The sequence below is a fragment of the Terrapene carolina genome, unplaced genomic scaffold (assembly GCF_002925995.2).
Source record: "Terrapene carolina triunguis isolate 2854851 unplaced genomic scaffold, T_m_triunguis-2.0 Scaffold495, whole genome shotgun sequence".
NCBI lineage: Eukaryota > Metazoa > Chordata > Testudines > Emydidae > Terrapene > Terrapene triunguis.
Window position 1 is genome coordinate 2606391 of NW_020664846.1, and position 22383 is coordinate 2628773.

Genomic DNA, 22383 nt, shown 5'->3' on the forward strand with positions numbered 1-22383 from the left:
ACGTGCCCACGGAGGGCTAATTAATGCAAAATCAACAGGTGGAGTTCATATTAACATTGCTCAACTGGAAAATGGAGTAGACCTCTTTGTATTGCCTCTGATTCCCTCAATAAATGGAATATCACTGTAATGTTGCATAAATGCTGGCTTTATTAGAAGGCAGCAACGCTGCTCTGGTGTAGGAAAAAATTGATTGACTGCATCTACTTAGCAGAATTTTTATATGCTGCCAATATACAGTATTACAGTGTCAGTTCTGAAGCAAGAATTTTTCCTGTTATATAGTCTGCAAAAGCCTGTGTTTAGCAAGCCAATGCGCTACTGTGTTTCTTAATAATAATATTGGACCACCCTACTGGCACTGATCATGCTCCATTGCAGTGTATCTGGGTTCAGGACCAACAACTGACTTTCCTGTTTTGAGGCCAATGAAGAGTGTGTTGTCTCCAGGGTATTGCACCGTTCCATACCCCTTCTTCTGCTTACCAGCCATTTCCTGTGAAGCACATTAAATCTTGGGAAAACTTGCTCATTCAGCTGTCCTGGGACATCAGAGGTGATCAGGATGAAGAAAAGTAGCAGATACTAGATTTAAGGCATCCGTTTCACCTAAAATTTGATGCTTTTGAGCATTGGCTCTCAAACTTTTTTACTGGTGATCCCTTTCACATAGCAAGTCTGAGTGTGACCCCCCCCCCATAAATTAAAAACACTTTTTTATATATTTAACACCATTATAAATGCTGGAGGCAAAGCGGGGTTTGGGGTGGAGGCTGACAGCTCGCGACGCCCCATGTAATAACCTCGCGATCTCCTGAGGGGTACTGACCCCCAGTTTGAGAACCCTGCTTTTGGGAGTGGTGGACAGAGGTCCAACTGCATTAAAGTAAAACAAAGCCATGTCAATTGTAAAATACTTATCACTTCATTGGTGAGGTAGGTGGCACTAAAAGCAGTTTATTCAACAGTAATAGCTGTATGCTCCCTCTTGCTTTGTTTTTCTTTATTAATTAAGACCTTAACTTGCCTGTTACATGAACGTCTGATATTTGTTCCTTATAAAAATAAACAGCATGTTAATTATTTTTTTTAATTACCCCTTAGTTCTGAACTGAAGTGCAATTAAACAGGTCTTTTGTCATATTTAAAAGAATAGTATGTTTTTAAATGGTCATTTGCAGATTATAGTAAACAGTACTTTTCCTTATGTCCCTTTGGCACATTTCTACTTTAATATAGTAAAAATGTCCCTGTCTTTCATTTTGGTGTGGCATACTGTCCGACAAACCATTCACACACTGCACAAGGAGTGGGGGTTTAGTTCTGACATTAGCTGTTCAAAAGCAATGTGTGACTAAAAGCTGGAATTTGTTTTCCTTGGTGGTGGTTTCCCTACAATATACCCCAAGCTGTGCTGCCAAGGATCTGCAGGCAACAACAGCTGAAGGCTATACATGTGTATCTTCTTTACATATTGGTGGGCAGGAAGCCCTTCTTCTCTTCTGTGAATTGTGTAATGATGTCTTGTCTTAGTCTGCATTGCTGTTTTTATAGCAGAGTTCTTAGTTTTTCCTATTACCTTTTCAAATGCAATTGAGTGTGTATTGCTTTTACAATTGAATGTGTATTGCCTTTGTAACTGTTTTTTAAATCTATCTTTTTGCCAGCATTCAGAGCATGTTCTTTAAGAAACTGTTATTGAGAGCACTGACAAGTTTCTCCCAACACAGATTTGTTTTATTATCATGCTTTATCACTAGGCTATTGCATTTCTGTATTAATCTATGGAAGTCTCCTCAAGCACAAGTTTCACTGCTTTAGAGCAAACAATTATGTAATTGCCAACTGTGGCCACATTATTATTAGCCATTCACGGGGTCTCAAAGGAATTTCAGATAGCTCTCCAACCAAAAGTGAAGCAAGAAACTGTTAATTTCCTTCCCTGGTGTAGATTCTGAACAAGACTATTTGAAGAGTTATATTGTTCGGCCACAGGATGTTTTTTAACCTTTTTTAAACATTGATTCGGGGAGGAAGTGTGCTCATGGTTTCAGAAGCAGAACTTTAAATGCCATTGTTCTCCAAACCTCATGTTTTGCTTTCCTTTTCTAGCGTCTTCATATTGAACAGCTCTAGACTCAAACCCTTACTTTTTTCATATCAATGTCCTTAGATGATAGACACATTCTTCATATTGAAGCTATGGCTTAGAATAGATTTTTAGCTAAATGTTCAAAATCCCTTGGGAAAAAAAATTGTAAAACCTTATAACAATAAGATCTTAGTGAGGATTTTTTCCCGTGTGCGCTAAGAAATATTTTAACTTAATTTTGCACTATAGTAATATGTCAGCCTGTATAATGCTCACCTTTAGCAGTTTAAAAAACATAATTCACACATGAGTCAAAACATTAAAAAGCAACTAATTCCTCTTGGAGAAAATCCTAGCCAGTGTATTTAGAAGCATTTTTGCATGTATGCTGGTGGTTTTTCTATTTCCTGTATTTTCTGTTCTTTAAGGATATTAGCATGAGGATTCAGAGCTCATCTGCCCCAGGTATTTATTCCCTGTAAAGAGTCATAAGCTTGTTTTAGTGACATCACAACTGGTTTGTGGTAGAAAGAATTGAGGTTACAAATTTAAACTGTAACTTCAGAGGAGCAGCTGGTGCAGATGAACTCTGAGGAAACAAGGGTTCTCGTCTCACATAAATGCATAATTTCAGCACTGCATTAGACTTACTTCAGTTCAGAATGTAGGCTTTGTTTAGAAACCCCTTCTCAACCTTGAAGTTACAATTTTAACAAAAATAATCCTTTCAAGCTGAAAGCTGTGCTTTGAGCATATAAAGTGGTGTAAAAATGTTAACTACTCTGAAAAATCTGGCCTTATGTATCTCAAAATGGTCACCCAACATTTTTATGTATAAGCTGGATAAGTAAAACAATGTGTGTGTGCATAAGCACATTGTGGATGATGTTTGTAGTTCAGGATTGAAGGAATGGAGGAATCTATCCATCGACCTGTACTTGATATAAAGAATATCTGGCTTTCTGGTTCTTACAGCTAATGGAGAATGTGTGGCAGCTCAGTAAGTGAAGCTACTGTTTTGTGATGCAGCGTTCCTGGTTCAAGTTCATAAATAAATATCAAATGAGGATAAGCCTTCATTTGAATTTTACTGGGTTGCAGCCCTCAATCATGGGTCATTTTCTTGCCTGGATACACTTATGCATATAGTATTCTTACATATGATAATCTTAATATTTCTTACAGATTTTGTGAGAGGATAAAATAATGGAACAACTGGGAAAGGTTGGTGACCACTGCTCACCATGGACTGAACCCAGCATAAATTTTACATGATATTTTGAACTGTGTAAGCCCTAGAAGGCCACATGCATTGCAGGTGCATTGGCAGTAACTTCAGTGGAGCTGTGCCTGCTTATTCCAGTGGTGAATTTGGCCCACTGTTTCTTATTAAAACAGATACTTCTGATCCCTTAGCTGGTGGTTGCTATCTTGCTGAAAAGGGGATTGTTACCAGGAGTCCTTTGTGAAATCCAATGCCAGTTTGAGTACCAGTCTCTCTTGTGCCAGTGTTAGTTTAAGACATAAGACCTTCACTATATAATAATTAACAAAAGTGAATGTATACATTAGTTATCATTCAGAACATGATTAAAGTAAAACTAATTGACAGTCTAGAATACTGCTCCCCAACAGATTGTTATACTACTTTGAATGCAACACAGAGACATTATTTTTAAACAGTTAAAAATAGGATTTCGTTTTTGGAAATGCTAGCAAACCCTAATCTCTATGGTACTAAGGGTTGCTTCTGTAATACAGAAAATCAACCTGAATTTCATTTTATGATGATCAGCTTTTTGCAGGTGCCATTTCCAAGGTGCTACAATGCACTTTCACTCTTCAGAGTGCTTATGGTTTGTTTTACCCCAGAGTTTAATAGTCACCAGGAATATACCAGATATAATATTGTTGCCATTGCATGCTTTATCATGTAACACGAGGGAAATTTATTCTCCAGTACATGTTAGTACAAAAGTTTCCAGTCAGTCTTGTTTAAGAACATAAGAGCGGCCATACTGGGTCAGACCAAAGGTCCATCAAGCCTAGTACCCTGTCCTCTGACAGTGGCCAATGGCAGGTGCCCCAAAGGGAATGAACAGACAAGTTATCATCAAGTGATCCATGCCCTGTCACCCAATCCCAGCTTCTGGCAAACAGAGGCTAGGGACACCATTCCTGCCCATCCTGGCTAATAGCCATTGATGGACCTATCTTCCATGAATCTATCTAGCTCCCTTTTGACCCCTGTTATAGTATTGGCCTTCGCAACAGCCTCTGGCAAGGAGTTCCACAGGTTGACTCTGCATTGTGTGAAGAAATACTTCCTTTTGTTTGTTTTAAACCTACTACCTATTAATTTCATTTGGTGGCCCCTTGTTCTTGTATTATGAGGAGGAGTAAATAACACTTCCTTATTTACTTTCTCTATCATATCCCCCCTTAGTTGCCTCTTTTCCAAGCTGAAAAGTCCCAGTCTTATTAATCTCTCCTCATACGGAAGCTGTTCTATACCCCTAATCATTTTTGTTGCCCTTTTCTGAACCTTTTCCAATTCCAGTATATTTTTTTTGAGATGGGGCGAGCACATCTGCACGCAGTATTCAAGGTTTGGGCGTACCATGGATTTATATAGAGGCAATATGATATTTTCTGTGTTATTACACTGCTCTACAGCCAAAATGCTTCTGAAATAAATGTAGTCAAACTTTACTAATTCTGGGTCACTGAGAACGAAAATGATGCTTAAAATTGTTGATTGGCTCTAGTTTTCAAGATATGCTATTGGGTCAGTATATACGACCCTTGACTTGGGAATGGCGGAGGATAAGTGAGTTATAAAGGGAAGGGATCTCAATTTAAACCAGAAATGACTAAAATACATCTTTGACTGGATCTATGAATAAATCTATGACTGGGTTTGGACAGTACTTGCTTTTTAGGCAAAACAATGAATGATGCAATCTGAAGCTGGTATTGCGTCATACATGATATGAATTGCATCATGTTATTCCTAGAAGTCATGGATGATGCAATCATAACGAAGCTTACATCACTCTGCTGAACAAATTGCCCTATATCAGCTCTAGAAATCATACAGTGTTGTGCTCTCTTATTTGTCAGTGTTTGATTTTGCAAAGGGACTCATTTCTGTTTAGCCAAAGTGAGCAGAGATGCCTCGTACTTGTGTGAACAGTGCAGATAACTTCTGCTGTGTTTGTGGTGAAGTGACTTTTGCATCACAAAAGCGCAGTATAACCACTATGGTTAAGAGAGCCTATCACCTTTATTTTGGCTGCAAAATTGGAGATCAGGACAAGAGGTGGGCCCCACACATATGCTGCAACACTTGTGCAACAAATCTTTGCCAGTGGTTGAACAGGAAAAGGAAATCTATGCCTTTTGCAGTGCCAATGATTTGGAGAGAGCCAACAGATCATACCAGCAATCGTTACTTCTGCATGGTGCCTCCAGTTGGGAAAGGTGTGTCAAAGAAGAAAAAGTGGACTGTGCATTATCCAAACATTCCATCAGCTATACGCCCAGTACCCCACGGAGAAGGACTGCCGGTTCCTGATGCACCAGAATCATTCTCACTTGAGTCGGAAGAGGATGAAACTTCTGGTCCTGAACCATCAATGTCACAGGACCCACATTTTCTCCCATCCTCCTCCTCCTCTGAACCACACCTCATAACACAAGGTGAACTGAATGACCTTGTCAGGGATTTGGAACTACCCAAGAGTAAGGCAGAGCTGTTGGGCTCCAGACTACAGCAGTGGAATCTCCTGGCAGGTGATGTTAGGGTTTCCATGTTCCGTGACCGTCAAAAGGATCTTGTCCCATTCTTCTTCATGGAAGGTGATCTTGTAGCCTGCAACAACATCGATGGTGTGATGGCAGCCCTCAACATCGTTCACGATCCAGATGAGTGGAGACTGTTCACTGATTCATCGAAGACGAGTCTTAAAGCTGTTTTACTGCATAATGGCAATGTTTTGCCATCAATTCCAGTTGGTCATGCAGTCCATATGAAGGAAACCTATGACAACATGAAACAACTTTTGAGGTGCGTAAACTATGACCAACATCAGTGGCAACTTTGTGGCGATTTGAAGGTTGTTGCTCTCTTGCTTGGTCTGCAGACTGGATACACAAAGTACTGCTGTTTTCTCTGCGAATGGGATAGTCGTGCAAGAGATTCCCACTACATCAAGAAAGATTGGCCACTCCGACAGTCATTGGAGCCTGGGAGGAAAAGTGTTCAGCATCCACCACTTGTTGAATCAAGGAAGATTTTGTTACCACCCTTACACATCAAACTGGGTCTGATGAAGAACTTTGTCAAGGCCATTGACAAAACACAAGCAGCTTTCAAGTACCTCTGTGGAAAATTTCCAAGGTTAAGTGAAGCTAAGATAAAAGAAGGTGTCTTTGTTGGTCCTCAGATTCGTGAACTTCTTCGAGATGATGCATTTGACCATGCACTGCGTGGCAAGGAAAAGATGGCATGGAAAGCCTTCCAGTTAGTGGCAATAAATTTTTTCGGAAATAACAAGGCAGACAACTACAGGTTGTTGGTGGAAAACCTCCTCAAGGCATACAAAAGCCTTGGTTGCAACATGTCACTAAAGATACATTTTTTGCACTCTCATCTAGATTTTTTCCACCGAACTGCGGAGCAGTGAGCAACGAGCACGGCGAGCGATTTCACCAGGACATTGCAACAATGGAGAAAAGCTATCAGGGCAAATGGAGCCCATCAATGCTTGCAGACTATTGCTGGACAGTGACAAGAGATGTTCCATTTAATGAATACAAGAGACAAGCCAAGAAGCGCCGAGTAGACACTGAATAGGACTAAACTATGTACAGAATAGTTTTTTGCCTTTTGTTTCATAGTAAATTTTATTTATATAACCCTTTTGCTGATTTTTAAAGTGTTACATAAACAGGACAGGTGAAATATTATCATGTAAAGCAACCATAAACACATGAAAAGACCTAGGTTTACAATTTATGATTAAAACTCTATCTACACAATATACATAGACATAAAATGTAAAAACTTAAATATCTTAGAAACAGTAGCCAATCAGTTGTTTTAATTGTCATATTTGAATTCAGCACATCAAAATACATAATAAATAGCACATTTTATCTCTGAAGCAGACGACTTCTCAAAAATTGTAGACCAGTGATCTATCCCTTTCTTGATGATTCCCAACATTCTGTTTGCTTTTTTGACTGCCGCTGCACATTGAGTGGATGATTTCAGAGAACTATCCACAATGACTCCAAGATCTTTCTTGAGTGGTAACAGCTAATTTAGACCCCATCATTTTATATGTATAGTTAGGATTGTTTTCCAATGTGCATTACTTTGCATTTATCAACATTAAATTTCATCTGCCATTTTGTTGCCCAGTCACCCAGTTTTGTGAGATCCTTTTGTAGCTCTTCGCAGTCTACCTGAGACTTAACTATCTTGAGTAGTTTTGTATCATCTGCAAATTTTGCCACCTCACTGTTTACCCCTTTTTCCAGATCATTTATGAATATGTTAAATAGGACTGGGCCCAGTACAGATCCCTGGGGGACACCACTATTTACCTCTCTCCATTCTGAAAACTGACCATTTATTCCTACACTTTGTTTCCTATCTTTTAACCAGTTACCAATCCATGAGAGAACCTTCCCTCTTATCCCATGACTGCTTATTTTGTTAAAGAGCCTTTGGTGAGGGACCTTGTCAAAGGCTTTCTGAAAATCTAAATACACTATATCCACTGGATCTCCTTTGTCCACATGCTTGTTGACCCCCCTCAAAGAATTCTAGTAGATTGGTGAGGCATGATTTTCCTTTATAAAAGCCATGTTGACTATTTCCCAACAAATTATGTTCATCTATGTGTCTGACAATTTTGTTCTTTACAATAGTTTCAATCAATTTGCCCAGTACTGAAGTGAGGCTTACTGGCCTGTAGTTGCCAGGGTCACCTCTGGAGTCATTTTTAAAAATTGGCATCACATTAGCTATCCTCCAGTCATTTGGTACAGAAGCTGATTTAAATGATAGGTTACAGATGACAGTTAGTAGTCCTGCAATTTCACATTTGAGTTCCTTCAGAACTCTTCAGAACTCCTGAGTGAATACCATCAGGTCCTGGTGATTTATTACTGTTTAGTTTATCAATTTGTTCCAAAACCTCCTCTGACACCCCAATTTGGGATAGATCCTCAGATCTGTCACCCAAAAAGAATGGCTCAGGTTTAGGAGTCTCCCTCACATCCTCAACAGTGAAGACCGATGCAAAGAATTCATTTAGTTTCTCCGCAATGGCCTTATCGTCTGAGTGCTCCTTTAGCATCTCGATCGTCCAGTGGCCCCACTGGTTGTTTAGCAGGCTTTCTGCTTCTGATGTATTTTAAAAAAATTTTGCTATTACTTTTGGAGTCTTTAGCTAGCTGTTCTTCAAATTCTTTTTGGGTCTTTCTAATTATATTTTTACACTTCATTTGCCAGAGTTTATGCTCTTTTCTGTTTTCCTCATTAGGATTTATCTTCCACTTTTTAATGGATGCCTTTTTGCCTCTCACTGCTTCTTTTACTTTGTTGTTTAACCACAGTGGCTCTTTTTTGGTTCTCTTACTGTGTTTTTTAAATTGGGGTATACATTTAAGTTGGGCCTCTATTATGGTGCCTTTAAAAAGTTTCCATGCAGCTTGCAGGGATTTTACTTTTGATACTGTACCTTTTATTTTCTGTTTCACTAACCTCCTCATTTTTGTATAGTTCCCCTTTCTGAAATTAAATGCTACAGTGTTGGGCCACTGTGGAGTTTCCCCTGCCACAGGGATGTTAAATTTAATATATTACAGTCACTATTACCAAGTGGTCCAGCTATATTCACCTCTTGGACCTGATCCCGTGCTCCACTTAGGGCTAAATCAAGAATTGCCTCTCCTCTTGTGGGTTGCAAGACCAGCTGCTCCAAGAAGCAGTCATTTAAGGTGTCAAGAAACTTTGTCTGCATCCCATCCTGAGGTGATATGTACCCAGTCAATATGGGGATAGTTGAAATCCCCCATTGTTATTGAGATTTTTATTTTAATAGCCTCTCTAATCTCTCTGAGCATTTCAGAGTCACTAACACCATCCTGGTCAGGTGGTCTGTAATATAGTCCTACTGCTATATTCTTATTTTTCAAGCATGGAATTACTATCCATAGAGATTCTATAGTACAATTTAGTTCATTTAAGATTTTTACTTCATTGGATTCTATGCTTTCTTTCACATATAGTGCCACTCTCCCACCAGCACGACCTGTTGTGTCCTTCCGATATATTTTGTACCCTCGTATTACTGTGTCCCATTGATTTTTCTCATTCCACCAGGTTTCTGTGATGCCTATTATATCAATATCCTCATTTAATACTAGGCACTCTAGTTCACCCATCTTATTGTTTAGACTTCTAGCATTCGTATATAAGCATTTTAAAAACTTGTCATTTTTTTGGCTGTCCCCTATTTCCGGCAAGTTAAAGAAGTATGGGTTGGATGAATGGACTATAAGGTGGATAGAAAGAAGGCTAGATCGTCGGGCTCAACGGGTAGTGATCAATGGCTCCATGTCTAGTTGGCAGCCGATATCAAGCGGAGTGCCCCAAGGGTCAGTCCTGTGGCCAGTTTTGTTCAGTATCTTCATTAATGATCTGGAGGATGGTGTAGACTGCACCCTCAGCAAGTTTGCAGATGACACTAAACTGGGAGGAGTGGTAGATACGCTGGAGGGTAGGGATAGGATACAGAGGGACCTAGACAAATTAGAGGATTGGGCCAAAAGAAATCTGATGAGGTTCAACAAGGACAAGTGCAGAGTCCTGCACTTAGGATGGAAGAATCCCATGCACTGCTACAGACTAGGGACCGAGTGGCTAGGCAGCAGTTCTGCAGAAAAGGACCTAGGGGTTACAGTGGACGAGAAGCTGGATATGAGTCGACAGTATGCGCTTCTTGCCAAGAAGGCTAACGGCATTTGGGGCTGTATAAGATGGGGCATTGCCAGCAGATCGAGGGACGTGATCATTCCCCTCTATTCGACATTGATGAGGCCTCATCTGGAGTAGTGTGTCCAGTTTTGGGCCCCACGCTACAAGAAGGATGTGGAAAAATTGGAAAGAGTCCAGCGGAGAGCAACAAAAATGATTAGGGGTCTGGAACACAAGATTTATGAGGAGAGGCTGAGGGAACTGGGATTGTTTAGTTTGCAGAAGAGAAGACTGAGGGGGGATTTGATAGCTGCTTTCAGCTACCTGAAAGGGGGTTCCAAAGAGGATGGATCTAGACTGTTCTCAGTGGTACCAGATGACAGAACAAGGAGTAATGGTCTCAGGTTGCAGTGGGGGAGGTTTAGGTTGGATATTAAGAGAAACTTTTTCACTAGGAGGGTGGTGAAGCACTGGAATGGGTTACCTGGGGAGGTGGTGGAATCTCCTTCCTTAGAGGTTTTTAAGGTCAGGCTTGACAAAGCCCTGGCTGGGATGATTTAGTTGGGGATTGGACTAGATACCTCCTGAGGTCCCTTCCAACGCTGATATTCTGTGATTCTATGGTGTAATTGAATGGGGACTTTCTTTCATTTGACTGTTTCTCATCAGATCCTCCCTGTATTTTATCATTTTCCATCCTCTACTCCTTATTAGGGCATAGGGAATATCCATTTATAGATCCTCCCCTAAGGGATGTCCGAACCACATGCTCCTCCACGCCTGTCAGCTTTCCCCCAGCCATTAGTTTAAAAACTGTTCTACAACCTTTTTAATTTTAAGCGCCAACTATCTGGTTCCGTTTTGGTTTAGGTGGAACCCTTCCTGTAAGGCTCCCCCTCTCCCAAAAGCTTCCCCAGTTCCTAATAAATCTAAACCCCTTCTACCTACACCATCATCTCATCCACGCATTGAGACCCTGCAGTTCTGCCTGTCTAACTGGCCCTGCACGAGGAACCCATGTCATTTGTACCTACATGTACCACGGCCACCGACTCCTCCCCAGCACTACATATAAGTATCTAGATGTCTCGAGAGATCTGCAACCTTCACACCAGGCAGGCAAGTCACCATGCAGTTCTCCCGATCATCACAAACCCAGCTATCTATGTTTCTAATGATCGAATCGCCCATTACTAATACCTGTCTCTTCATAATAACTGGAGTTCCCTCCCCCGGAGAAGTATCCTCAGTGCGAGAGGATACCACAGCACCATCTGGGAGGAGGGTCCCAACTATAGGATCGTTTCCCTCTGCTTCAATTGGATGTTCTCCTTCCCTGAGGCTTTCATCCTCCTCAACAGCACAGAGGCTGTCAGACCAGGGGTGGGACCGTTCTACGGTGTCCCGGAAAGTCTCATCTATGTACCTCTCTGTCTCCCTTAGCTCCTCCAGCTCAGCCACCCTGGTCTCCAAAGTCCGTACACCGTCTCTGAGGGCCAGAAGCTCCTTGCACCAAATACATACATACATGCTGCATTGGGTGCAATAAACTGGGTAGCCCCCACTCTGTTGCTGTACTTCTGCCTGCATTCTCTTTTTACTCCCAAAACTTGTTCCCTTGTTGGTGCTTTGTTTTTATCAAGCGGTGTTTTGACCTTTAAGTGCAAAGAATGTTAGGTGTAGCTAGCCCCTGCTCACACTCCCCCTGTAAACTCACTTGCCAAACTCCCCTGTTAGCCGCTCCTGTTCGAAATAAACTAGGTCTGTCAAGCAATTAAAAAAATGAATCGCACTGTTAAACAATAATGGAATACCATTTATTTAAATAGTTTTGTATGTTTTCTGCATTTTTCAAGTATATTGATTTCAGTTACAACACAGAATATAAAGTGTACAGTGCTCACTTTATATTTTTGGTTATAAGTATTTCCAGTGTGAAAAAACAGAAGAAATAGTATTTTTCAATTCACCTAATACAAATACTGTAGTGCAATCTCTTTATCATGTAAGTTGAACTTACAAATGTAGAATTATTTACAAAAAACTGCATTCAAAAATAAAACAACCTAAAATTTTAGAGCCTGCAAGTCCACTCAGTCCTATTTCTTGTTCAGCCAATCGCTCAGACAAACAAGTTTGTTTAGATTTTCAGGAGATATGGTAAACAAAAAGTGGGCAGCATTGTCACCTGAAAGTGAGAACAGGCATGACACTGTTGTAGCTGGAGTCGCAAGATATTTACAGGCCAGATTTGCTAAAGATTCATATGTCCCTTCAAGTTTCAACCACCATTCCTGGGGACATGCATCCATGCTGATGATGAGTTCTGCTCAATAACCATCCAAAGCAGTGCAGACCTACGCATGTTCATTTTCATCATCTGAGTCAGATGCCACCAGTAGAAGGTTGATTTTCTTTTTTGGTGGTTCAGGTTCTGTAGTTTCTGCATCGGAGTGTTGCTCTTTTAAGACTTTTGAAAGCATGCTCCACATCTCATCCCTCTCAGATTTTGGAAGGCATTTCAGATTTAAACCTTAGGTCGTGTGCTGTAACTATCTTTAGGAATCTCACATTGGTCCCTTCTTTGCATTTTGTCAAATCTGCGGTGAAAGTGTTCTTAAAATGAACAATGTGCTGGGTCAGTATCTGAGACTGCTAGAACATGAAATATATGGCAGAATGTGGGTAAAACGGAGCAGGGGACATACAATTCTCCCCCAAGGAGTTGAGTCACAAATTTAATTAATGCATTATTGTTTTAATGAGTGTCATCAGGATGTCCTCTGGAATGGTGCCCAAAGCATGAAAGGGCATACGAATGTTTAGCATATCTGGCATGTAAATACCTTGCAATGCTGGCTACAGAAGTGCCATGCAAATGCCTGTTCTCACTTTCTGGTGACATTGTAAATAAGGCGGCGGCAGCATTATCTCCTGTAAATGTAAACAAACTTGTTTGTTTTAGCGATTGGCTGAACAAGAAGTAGGACTGAGTGGACTTGTAGGCTCTAAAGTTTTGCATTGTTTTGGTTTTGAGTGCAGTGATGTAACAAACAAAAAAAATCTACATTTGTAAATTGCACTTTCATGACAGATTGCACTCCAGTACTTGTATGAGGTGAATTGAAAAATACTGTTTCTTTTTTATCATTTTTACAATGCAAATATTTGTAATAAAAAAAATAATTGAAATCAAAGTAAAAAGAACAGAATATGCTTATGCATATGCATCCGAGGAAGTGGGCTGTAGCCCACGAAAGCTTATGCTCTAATAAATTTGTTAGTCTCTAAGGTGCCACAAGTACTCCTGTTCTTTTTGCGGATACAGACTAACACGGCTGCTACTCTGAAACATGAAATCAAAGTGTATATTACAACACAGAATACAATATATGAAAATGTAGAAAAACATCCAAAATATTTAATAAATTTCAATTGGTATTCTATTGTTTAACAGTGCGATTAAAACTGCAATTAATCGCAACTAATTTTTTTAACCAGGATTAATTTTTGAATTAACTGTGATTAATCGACAGCCCTAAAATAAACACTTTCTTCTCAGCTCCTGAAGGGCAAAACTTCTTAAAATCATTCTTGGGTTTGGCATTAGTATTAATGTACCAATTGGAATAATTTGGTTTGTGAAGTAGGATGGGTAGGCCCAGGGTTTTAGGTAGTAACAGACTGGCCTTTCATTTCCAATAGCAGGTCCAGCTCAAAACTACATTTCAGAATAATTACAGCAGCCAGTTTGGCTAATCATCGAATAACTGGTGTCCAGATCACTGATGGATAGTAGGAAAGCCGCCTTAGGCTGAATCCAGCAAATCCTGGTTGGAGCACCATGGAGTTAAACAGTGGTCTTTGTGCTATGAGATTAATTGGCTGGATTAGGATTTGTACTGTGAGAGGAGAGAATGGAACAATGGGACCCAGAGCCTTTTGGCATCATCACATTACAAAAAATAACCATCCTCTCTAAGGGGTAGTAACTAATCACTTACAAAGATATCAACCCAAAAAAATCACCACCATCATCGGGATGTTAAATTCATGTGCATTTGATTGTAGACTGGTTTTGCCAGAGATTGCTGTGCATACATCTTCGTTTTAAAAATTGTTTCCCTATTACTTCTGGTAAACTGCAACTACCTGTGCACCTTCTCGTGCAGCCATCATCCTACTGTGGCACAACTTCATTTGCTTTAACTACATATAGTTGGCATCCTCATTCTTGGTATAGTTTAATAGAATTTGGTAGAAATACACCAGGGATGAACTTGATCTGGAGGTGTTACTGCATTGCTTTTCTTAGTTTGTGCTTGTTTTCATCCTTATTGAATTACATACCAGTTAAGATCAGATAGAAAAGCTCCAGGTATCCCTCGAAACAGAGGGAATGTCAGTACTTGTAGATGGAGTTTTCTGTTCCACAGCAGAGAGGTTGATCTTTGGGCAGGTTAAGGAGGTTCAGTCGGCATTTTGGTCGTAGCTTTATGTGAACAGCTGCCAGTTTTTAAATTATTTTATTAATTGGCTTGGAAATTTAAATTGTTTTTCTCATGTGAGCTCAGCTCATCCGATGCACTTCATTTGCAGCCATAAGGTGGGTTTATTAAGTAGTCGTACTAAACATTTTGTCAGTCTCCAGCTATAGAACCACAAATTCTAGATTGTAAATTCCTTGGGAAGGCGCTGTTCTCTACGGTGGTGAGCATGTGACCACTTAAATGCATTACTTTATAAGAATACTGTTTTCTGATGTAGAACATATAAAGGCCAGATTAAAAAAAGAATGTATCCTAGTTAGTTTTCACAACACTCACATATATTTTAGTTTGTAGGAGAACATGGGTGTATCAAGTTGCTCTAAAACAATGTTTCTATTTTAACCAGCCTCATGTTAAGGTTTCCATAGGAAGGCTTTTTTCCTTAATGGAATTGTTCAGCTTCACTGATTATTTTACAGGAACTTAACAGTACTGACTTTCATTAATATTGCAGGATTATGTCGACAAAGAAAAGGCAATTGCCAAGGCCCTGGAAGACCTCCGAGCAAACTTTTACTGTGAACTCTGTGACAAGCAGTATCAAAAACATCAAGAGTTTGACAACCACATAAACTCTTATGACCATGCTCACAAACAGGTAAACAGCTGCTGTCATTGCAGATAAGTACCATGATATTCTCATTGCAGAGCCTTGCGTGTTAATATTTTGAATGTCCCTATATCCCCATGGAAGCTTCTTGCTGCTCTTGGTTGAGATGTGTTCCATTGCCAACAATGGAATACTCATTGAAAGAAATGTAACTGATGGCATCAAGGGATTAAGCTTTGAACTAACCATGTTCAGGAGCAGGCGGCAGTCAGACTGAAAAGGAGATTAGGTGTGTATGGATGGCTCCCACTTAATTCATCAATGCTTTGAAATGAACAGTGGAGCTTCTGAGGTCCAAGTAATAGGCCCTATGGTGAATTCCAATAACTGGGATATCTGGCTTCACATACTAGACTTCAAATGGAATAGAGAATTGTGAATCTGGGTGACATAATAGGTTTTATAATAAGAATGGCCGTTGCAGCAAGGAAAAAGTCATTAGAAGTAATATCCAAGTCCTGTAACTCCACTGAGTTGGCCAATTCTAAAAAATTCTCTATGTTGAAACAGATTGAATTTCAAAAGGTGGCCTATGTTGTGATATCTATAGACATCTTGCTGTACGTTCATTACTAAAAGTTCAGGCCTCAGACTTAGGGCTTGGCTATACTTGCGAGTTAGAGCGCATTAAAGAAGCCCCGGACACCCTAGCTCACTACCCGTCCACACTGGCAAGGCACGTAGAGTGCTCTGACTCTTCAGCTAGAACGCTTCTGGTACTCCACCTCGGCAAGTGGAATAACGTTTGCTGTGCCTTGGCTACAACGCCTGGGCATCAGTGTGAACGAGGTGTTGTATTACTGCGCTCTGATCAGCCTCCGGAAACGTCCCATAATCCCCTTAAGTCAAGGGGCCACTCTTGTCATTGTTTTTGAATCGCTGCAGGAATGCGGATATGCCCTTTCAAAGCTCCTTTTCTGACAGCCGGCATGCTTATCTGCTCTGAGACAAAGCAACCATTACTGTGGAATGCTGTGTGAGAGAGAGGTGTGGGGGGGAGGAGGAGGTCTGCTGCTGTCTGAACTTACAAGACAGCATGCTGACATGCCCTCAGCCCCCCAAAAACCCACCCCCCCCCCCCCCCCATACACACAACACACTCCGTCACACTTCACCCCACCCTCCCCATTTGAAAGCACGTTGCAGTCACTTGCATGCTGGGATAATGCACCTCTCCCAATGCCGCTGCAAGTGCCGCAAATGTGGCCACTCCAGTGCACTGGCAGCTGTCAGTGTGGACAGATTGCAGCGCTTTCCCTACTGCGCTCTCTGAAGGCTGGTTTAACTCAAAGCGCTCTACATCTGCAAGTGTAGCCATGCCCTGAGTCTGTTCACACACTTCATACCAGTGGTTTTCAAACTTTTTGTATTGGTGACCCCTTTCACACAGCAAGCCTGAGTGTGGACTCCTCCCTCCCTCCCCCCCTTATACATTAAAAATGGAAGGGGTAATTTAAGGGGGGCTGGGAGCTGTCAGCCCCAAGGAGCTAATAGCTTGCAACCCCCATGTAACCACCTTGCGAGCCGCTGAGGGGTCATGACCCCCAATTTGAGAATCCCTGCTTTAGACCGATTGAGTTTTAGGCATTACATAACTTTCTGTTTTAAATGTGTGTCTATAGATAGACCAGGTGGGTGAGGTAATATCTTGAATTGGACCAACTTCTGTTGGTGAAAGAGACAAGCTGAAGAAGAGCTCAGTGTAGCTCGAAAGCCTCTCTCTCACCAACAGAAGTTGGTCCAATAAAAGCTATTACCTCCCCCACCTTCTCTCTCCAATATACTGGGACCAACACAGCTACAACAACTCTGTCTATAGATATCACTTCTCAGAGAGGAGGGATTTTGGTCTTCTGTAATATTACATCTAATAGAACATCATTAATTTGTGCTGATGACTGGAAGATGTATTGTGCGTTATTGACTTTTGTAAAACAGCAAGTGAGCAACCAATACAATTTTAAAACCAAGGAGAATGCATCACAAAATATACTTCGTTCATTTAAGTGTAGAATTTGATACTAAATAAATTCAGTATTTTTTTAAAAGTAACAAAGTTTTAATAATACGAGACCTCACTATAGCACTCCTCAATTCTCCAAAAACAATGGTGCAGTAAATTATGAGGTTTACAGAGTAGCAAAGTACAAATTAGTGAGTTTCTATTGTATTATGGAAAACAGCTATACAAGGGCTATTTTGACTAAGTTGATGGGCACATTAGATTGCTAATAGATGGAGTTGTTGCACCCTTCGGATTTAATATACTTTGGACTTTTCATCAGTTTGGCTGAAATTTGAGTGCATGGCAACAGGGGGGCCTGTTTAATACCATATCTTTGTGTGATGATGTATTAATGGCAGCTCTTGATAAGTGTATCTGAACAATTAACAGAGAGATCTACAGGAGAGTGACTGAACTGACATACTTCAGCCACTGCTTAGAGAGACTTATAGAGGAATAACTGACCTGCAGAGCACGGGCCAACCTCATGCTGGTGGGAGAACTGACCACCACTAGTGTGCGAGAACAGGGTGGCAGAAGTAAAAGCTGCTTGGGGAAAACTTTATGCTGGCACAATCTTCTCATCCATACAAATGGATTTCTGCTTTTGGTGAAAAACTCTGGTGTTGGCCATCTGAATGGATACCACCACTGGATAATTTGCAGCTGTTACACCAGTATTAAATGAGTCCTGGAGCTTATGAACCTCCAGATTTTTTTTTTATGGGAAATCCTCCAATAAACAGTTCAGGAAGTCGTCTATAGAAAGTTAAAGGCAGAAGAAATCAAGCTACAGTTAGGAGATTGGCCTGTGCAGTGTTAAGGTGCAGGTGGCCTTGTTAAGAAGGTCTGAGTTTAGCAGCAAATTTGAAACTGCCTGGGAATAATTGAAATAGAATCTTGCAGTAGATAACTGTATCTTAGCATGTCCCATTGCCTGTACGAATTACGATTGAAGGTAGGGTCACTTCTGAGGGACAGATTTATCCTTTTTGAGGATAGCTTTTAAAATACTAGTCTGTAGTTTTGTTGTCAGACAATAGAAGGTACCGTATATTGACAGGTCAGCTTTCCTAGAAGCATCTTTGATCAGTGAAGGAAGCAAAGTGATGTGAAGAAGACAAAAGCATTTATTCTTCTTGAGCATTGACTTATGCAAGTAGTTATTAAGGTTAGTTAATGAGCCCAAAAGGACGACTAGTGTGCTAAAGTAAAGCAAGTGTAAGTTGTTCTGCGTAACCTTTAGTTGAAGCTGAAAATTATTTTTTTAAAAAGCTCTCCCATTTTCTAGAATATTTTTCCTTAGTTGTGCAGTCTCTTCAAGGAAAAGGCAGCAGTGATCGTTACCTTCCAAAGAAATAATGAAGGTGGAGGAGAGAGGACATTTTAGAACCGAGATTGACTTTTTATTTCTAATTCTATAAAGCAGAGAGATTCCAATAGGAAAAAAGAAGATGCAGTTAAGGTGAATCACCTTCTGCCTGTTGCCAGAATGTATAGGGGACTGAGATTAAATAAAGCACTTGCAGACTTGATTTCCTAATTCATACTTTCTTTGGATCATTTTTCTTCTCAACTAAAACTTGAATATGACAGAGGCTGGGAACTTGTATTTCCCATTTGGCTTTATTGCTGGGGAAAACAAGACCCCACAACATCTTAGTGATAAATATACCAAACCTCTGTAGTCAATGGAGTTTGGTGTGCTTGGCAATATCTGGCAGCAGTGATCCGATACAGATGTGTGAGGGGGAGAAATTCTTAAGACAATAACTTTAGTTTACATTTTCCATAGCATATTACCTATCAAGAGTAAATTTCCTTTGGGAATAGTCATTGCTTTTAAATAATTTAAAATGGCAGTTTGCTTATTTCTAAAACTGCTCAGCGGACATTACTTTATCCCTATTAAATAGATCTTCCATCCCTACATCCCCTTCTATTCCCAAGATATAAAGACACTGTCTTGTATTCCAGGAAGGAACTCAGGATTATTGCGAATCAGGGACAATAGGTAAGTGTATTGATCCCTACCCAATAAATTTTGGACCTGCCACCAAGTTGTCGACACTAAAAGTATAAAGGGAAAGTCCTGGTTATGTTTGTTTGTTAATGGAGGGACATATTTGAGTTCTCCAGCTGCACAACCAAATTCAAAATACCAGGAATTCTCTATCTGGAATTTTTCAGTTTTTCAGATTTTGAATTGTGCATTAAATTGTGAAATACATATTCCTGTGACTGCCAAGACCCATTGGCTGGTTTAATTCTCTACGTTTTTAACCAGAATATCTGGGAAATAACACTCTTTTGTCCTTAAAAATAAGGTTAACATTTGGAAAATAAGAAGATTTAATGGATGTTTTAAAGAGTATAACCCCATCCTCAGAGTAGTAAATTCCTCTGAGGAAAAACTTGAGAAGACTTGTTATGGCAACTGATATTCATACAGAAGGGGAAAAATGACTCTCATAAATTAAGCCTTTTTGAGTACATTCAAAGAGCAGTTAAAAAGTATTAATTTTGCTTTGTACCATGGAAAGTTACTGTAATTTTTAATGGAGATTTCTAAATGAGGGGAGAGCTGTTGGGTGCAGCAACCAAAAGTTAACGGTTACGTGTGAACTGTCCCACCTCTGAAGCTGTAGAAATCCTGAAGACAGCCTTTTATTATAGGTTCAAATTCAAAAAGAAAGGGTTAGATGGAAAACTTTGGAAGCTAGCAGCTGATTTAGTGATATAGAAAAGAACCCCACGCAGTTAATCCCTCAACTCAAATGTATGCCACTAGGCATCTAGGGAGGGCACCAAAGCCCTTGTGTTTTATGGGGGTGGCAGATTTCTCCCTTTCTTTGTGATGCTACATCAGTCACCTTTGAATTAAACCAGCTCTATGTGGCTTGGAATGATGCATGTAGCTTTCTGGACTCGGCACTCAAATATTCTGTATTTATATTAATGTTCTCCTTTCTTAGGGCCCTATACAATATTGATGATTATCAGTCAGACAGGGATCCTGTATCTTCTGAATTGTGTATGATCATACGCTACAGCTTTTCAAAACTCCAGAACCTGTAACAGTCTCTTAAATCTTACAGCTTCTGGCTTTTTTTTTTTTTTGTTTAAAATCATCCTCTCATTTGACTCCAGGAACTTTTAAATTCTGTAACGTTGCATTGATCAAATGTTTTCTGAACTTTCATATCTATATCCACTAGTCAGTTTTCCATCGCTACTGTGCCAAGTAAGAGAAGCACCATTGCACCGCCCAGCAGAAAGGAAAGTGCTCCCTGTGTAGTGCCCTAAAAGCACAGGAGAGTTGAGTATTCTGTGGCAAGTCTTGTCTTCAAATGCGAGGGCCCCAGAATGTTCACACGTGTGAGGATTGCAGATGTACTTTAAATAGAATGCAACTCATGCAACAGTATGATCCGACTAGAGAACCTATCCCTTCCAGGCTACTGTCCTCATCTCTCTGCCAACTGCTATTAAATAAAATTAGTGTACTTTTTAGTATATAACAGCAGATACTGGTTTTCTGAACCTTTTACAGGAGTTTGTTCTGTATTGTATACGCTTCTGGGAGAGAACTGTATGGTCTGTCATTTATTGTGCATACGTTTAGAGATTCTGTATTTCATTTCATAAAAATGATTATAACATTGCACTTGTTTTTTACGCTCATCTAGCAAGACAAGTGTTTTTGCATCAACTTGTGTGTTAGACGGACACAGGCATGGATTCTCATTTCATCTTTGTCTCCCTTCGCATTTCTTTTTCAATTTATGAAAATGACCCCTAAAGCTAAGGGGATACCTGTAACCCTGTAATACTGAAAACTGTTGCCCTTCGCTGATATTCTTAGCATTCACAAAGCAACAAATTCCAGAGGTGACGTAGACTAAGGTATAGTTCTGTAGTATGCCCATAGTAGTGGGGATCCAATTCTGCTAAATAACTTCCCGTGTTATATATGGAATAAATGCAGAGACACAAGGGGAAGAGCATCACTGCACTGAGAGAACTAACAAAAGAGCCTTCCAAAATGTGCCTTTCTTCATAAAAACACCGACATTCTCATATTTCAGTTGGTTCTAAGATATTTGTTTCATTCTGAGGGCAGACTATTACTGCTTTAGTGTTGCCAGAGTCTCTACTTTATAACACCGAGTAGCTTCAGGATATTCTCTTCACTTTGTGAAGTCCTCTGTACTTGAGTTCTATCTGAAGGCAGATACATGCTAAAGAACATGAGTAAACTTTTCTCCTCTCTCCCCACAACTGAGATCTATGCATGATTTTATTTCAGATTAGCCTTCTCCTTCTGTCCAAAGAGTTCTGAGCTGAAAATAAATACTCAGCAGACTCAACTGTCTTTGTACCCTAATAAAATAAGTACCAGATTAAATGGTGTAAAGTGAACTTCAGCCTGGAATGCTTTGGTTACTTAATGGGTCAGAATTCTGGCTTTATTGTTCATTCTTAGTCTACTGAGCAGCTGTTTGTCTTGACTGTGTCTTCCTTACGTGCCTATGATGGGCATATCTCCAGAGTCTTGTATGTAGCATAAATTTAAAATCATCCAGGAATGTAGCCTATTTGAGCTAGTTCGAGACGTCTGTGGGCATATTTTGTAAATTAGTTGCTTTAAATGCCAGCATCTCATGGCATCATAAGACACACTCCTTTACCAATCTTCTCTCTGTGCACCAGATTACTATGGTAACTATAGAGCTCTAGAAAACCTGTTCTGAAAGCACCTGATCATGCCCCTTTGAAATCAATGGGAGTTTTGCCATTGATTTCCGTGGGCACAGGATCAAGACCTAAGTCACAGATGAAAATATTCACACTCTCCATCCAAGCTGAGGTTGGTGGCTGTGGATGAAAACACCACCAATCCCATGGGATGAAGCATTTCAGAGTGTTTTATGATGATCTCCTCAGTGCAATCTGAGTGTCTTATCTAACTGAAGTGTCTAAATTCTGGTAAAATTCATTTCAAGGCCTGGAGACTTGTGTGTTTCTTGATTGGCCAGTTTAAGCGATTTTTGTGAAAGTGATCTCTCAGTATAACCATTACTGCATTTTGATTAATAAAGTGGTGAATAATACTCTTGGTTTTCTGGTAAC

At 40.1% G+C, this 22383-nt stretch overlaps 1 protein-coding gene across 6 annotated transcripts in view; it reads left to right on the forward strand.

Annotated features, from left to right (window-relative positions):
• Positions 1-22383, forward strand: part of GPATCH8 (G-patch domain containing 8) — an 88554-nt gene that overhangs the window by 55323 nt on the left and 10848 nt on the right. For all 6 annotated transcript variants that reach the window (XM_026658672.2, XM_024205036.3, XM_026658675.2 and 3 more), the window contains one exon: positions 15090-15233. In XM_026658672.2, the coding sequence (XP_026514457.1) occupies positions 15090-15233 (144 nt within the window). The remainder of the gene's footprint in view (positions 1-15089; positions 15234-22383) is intronic.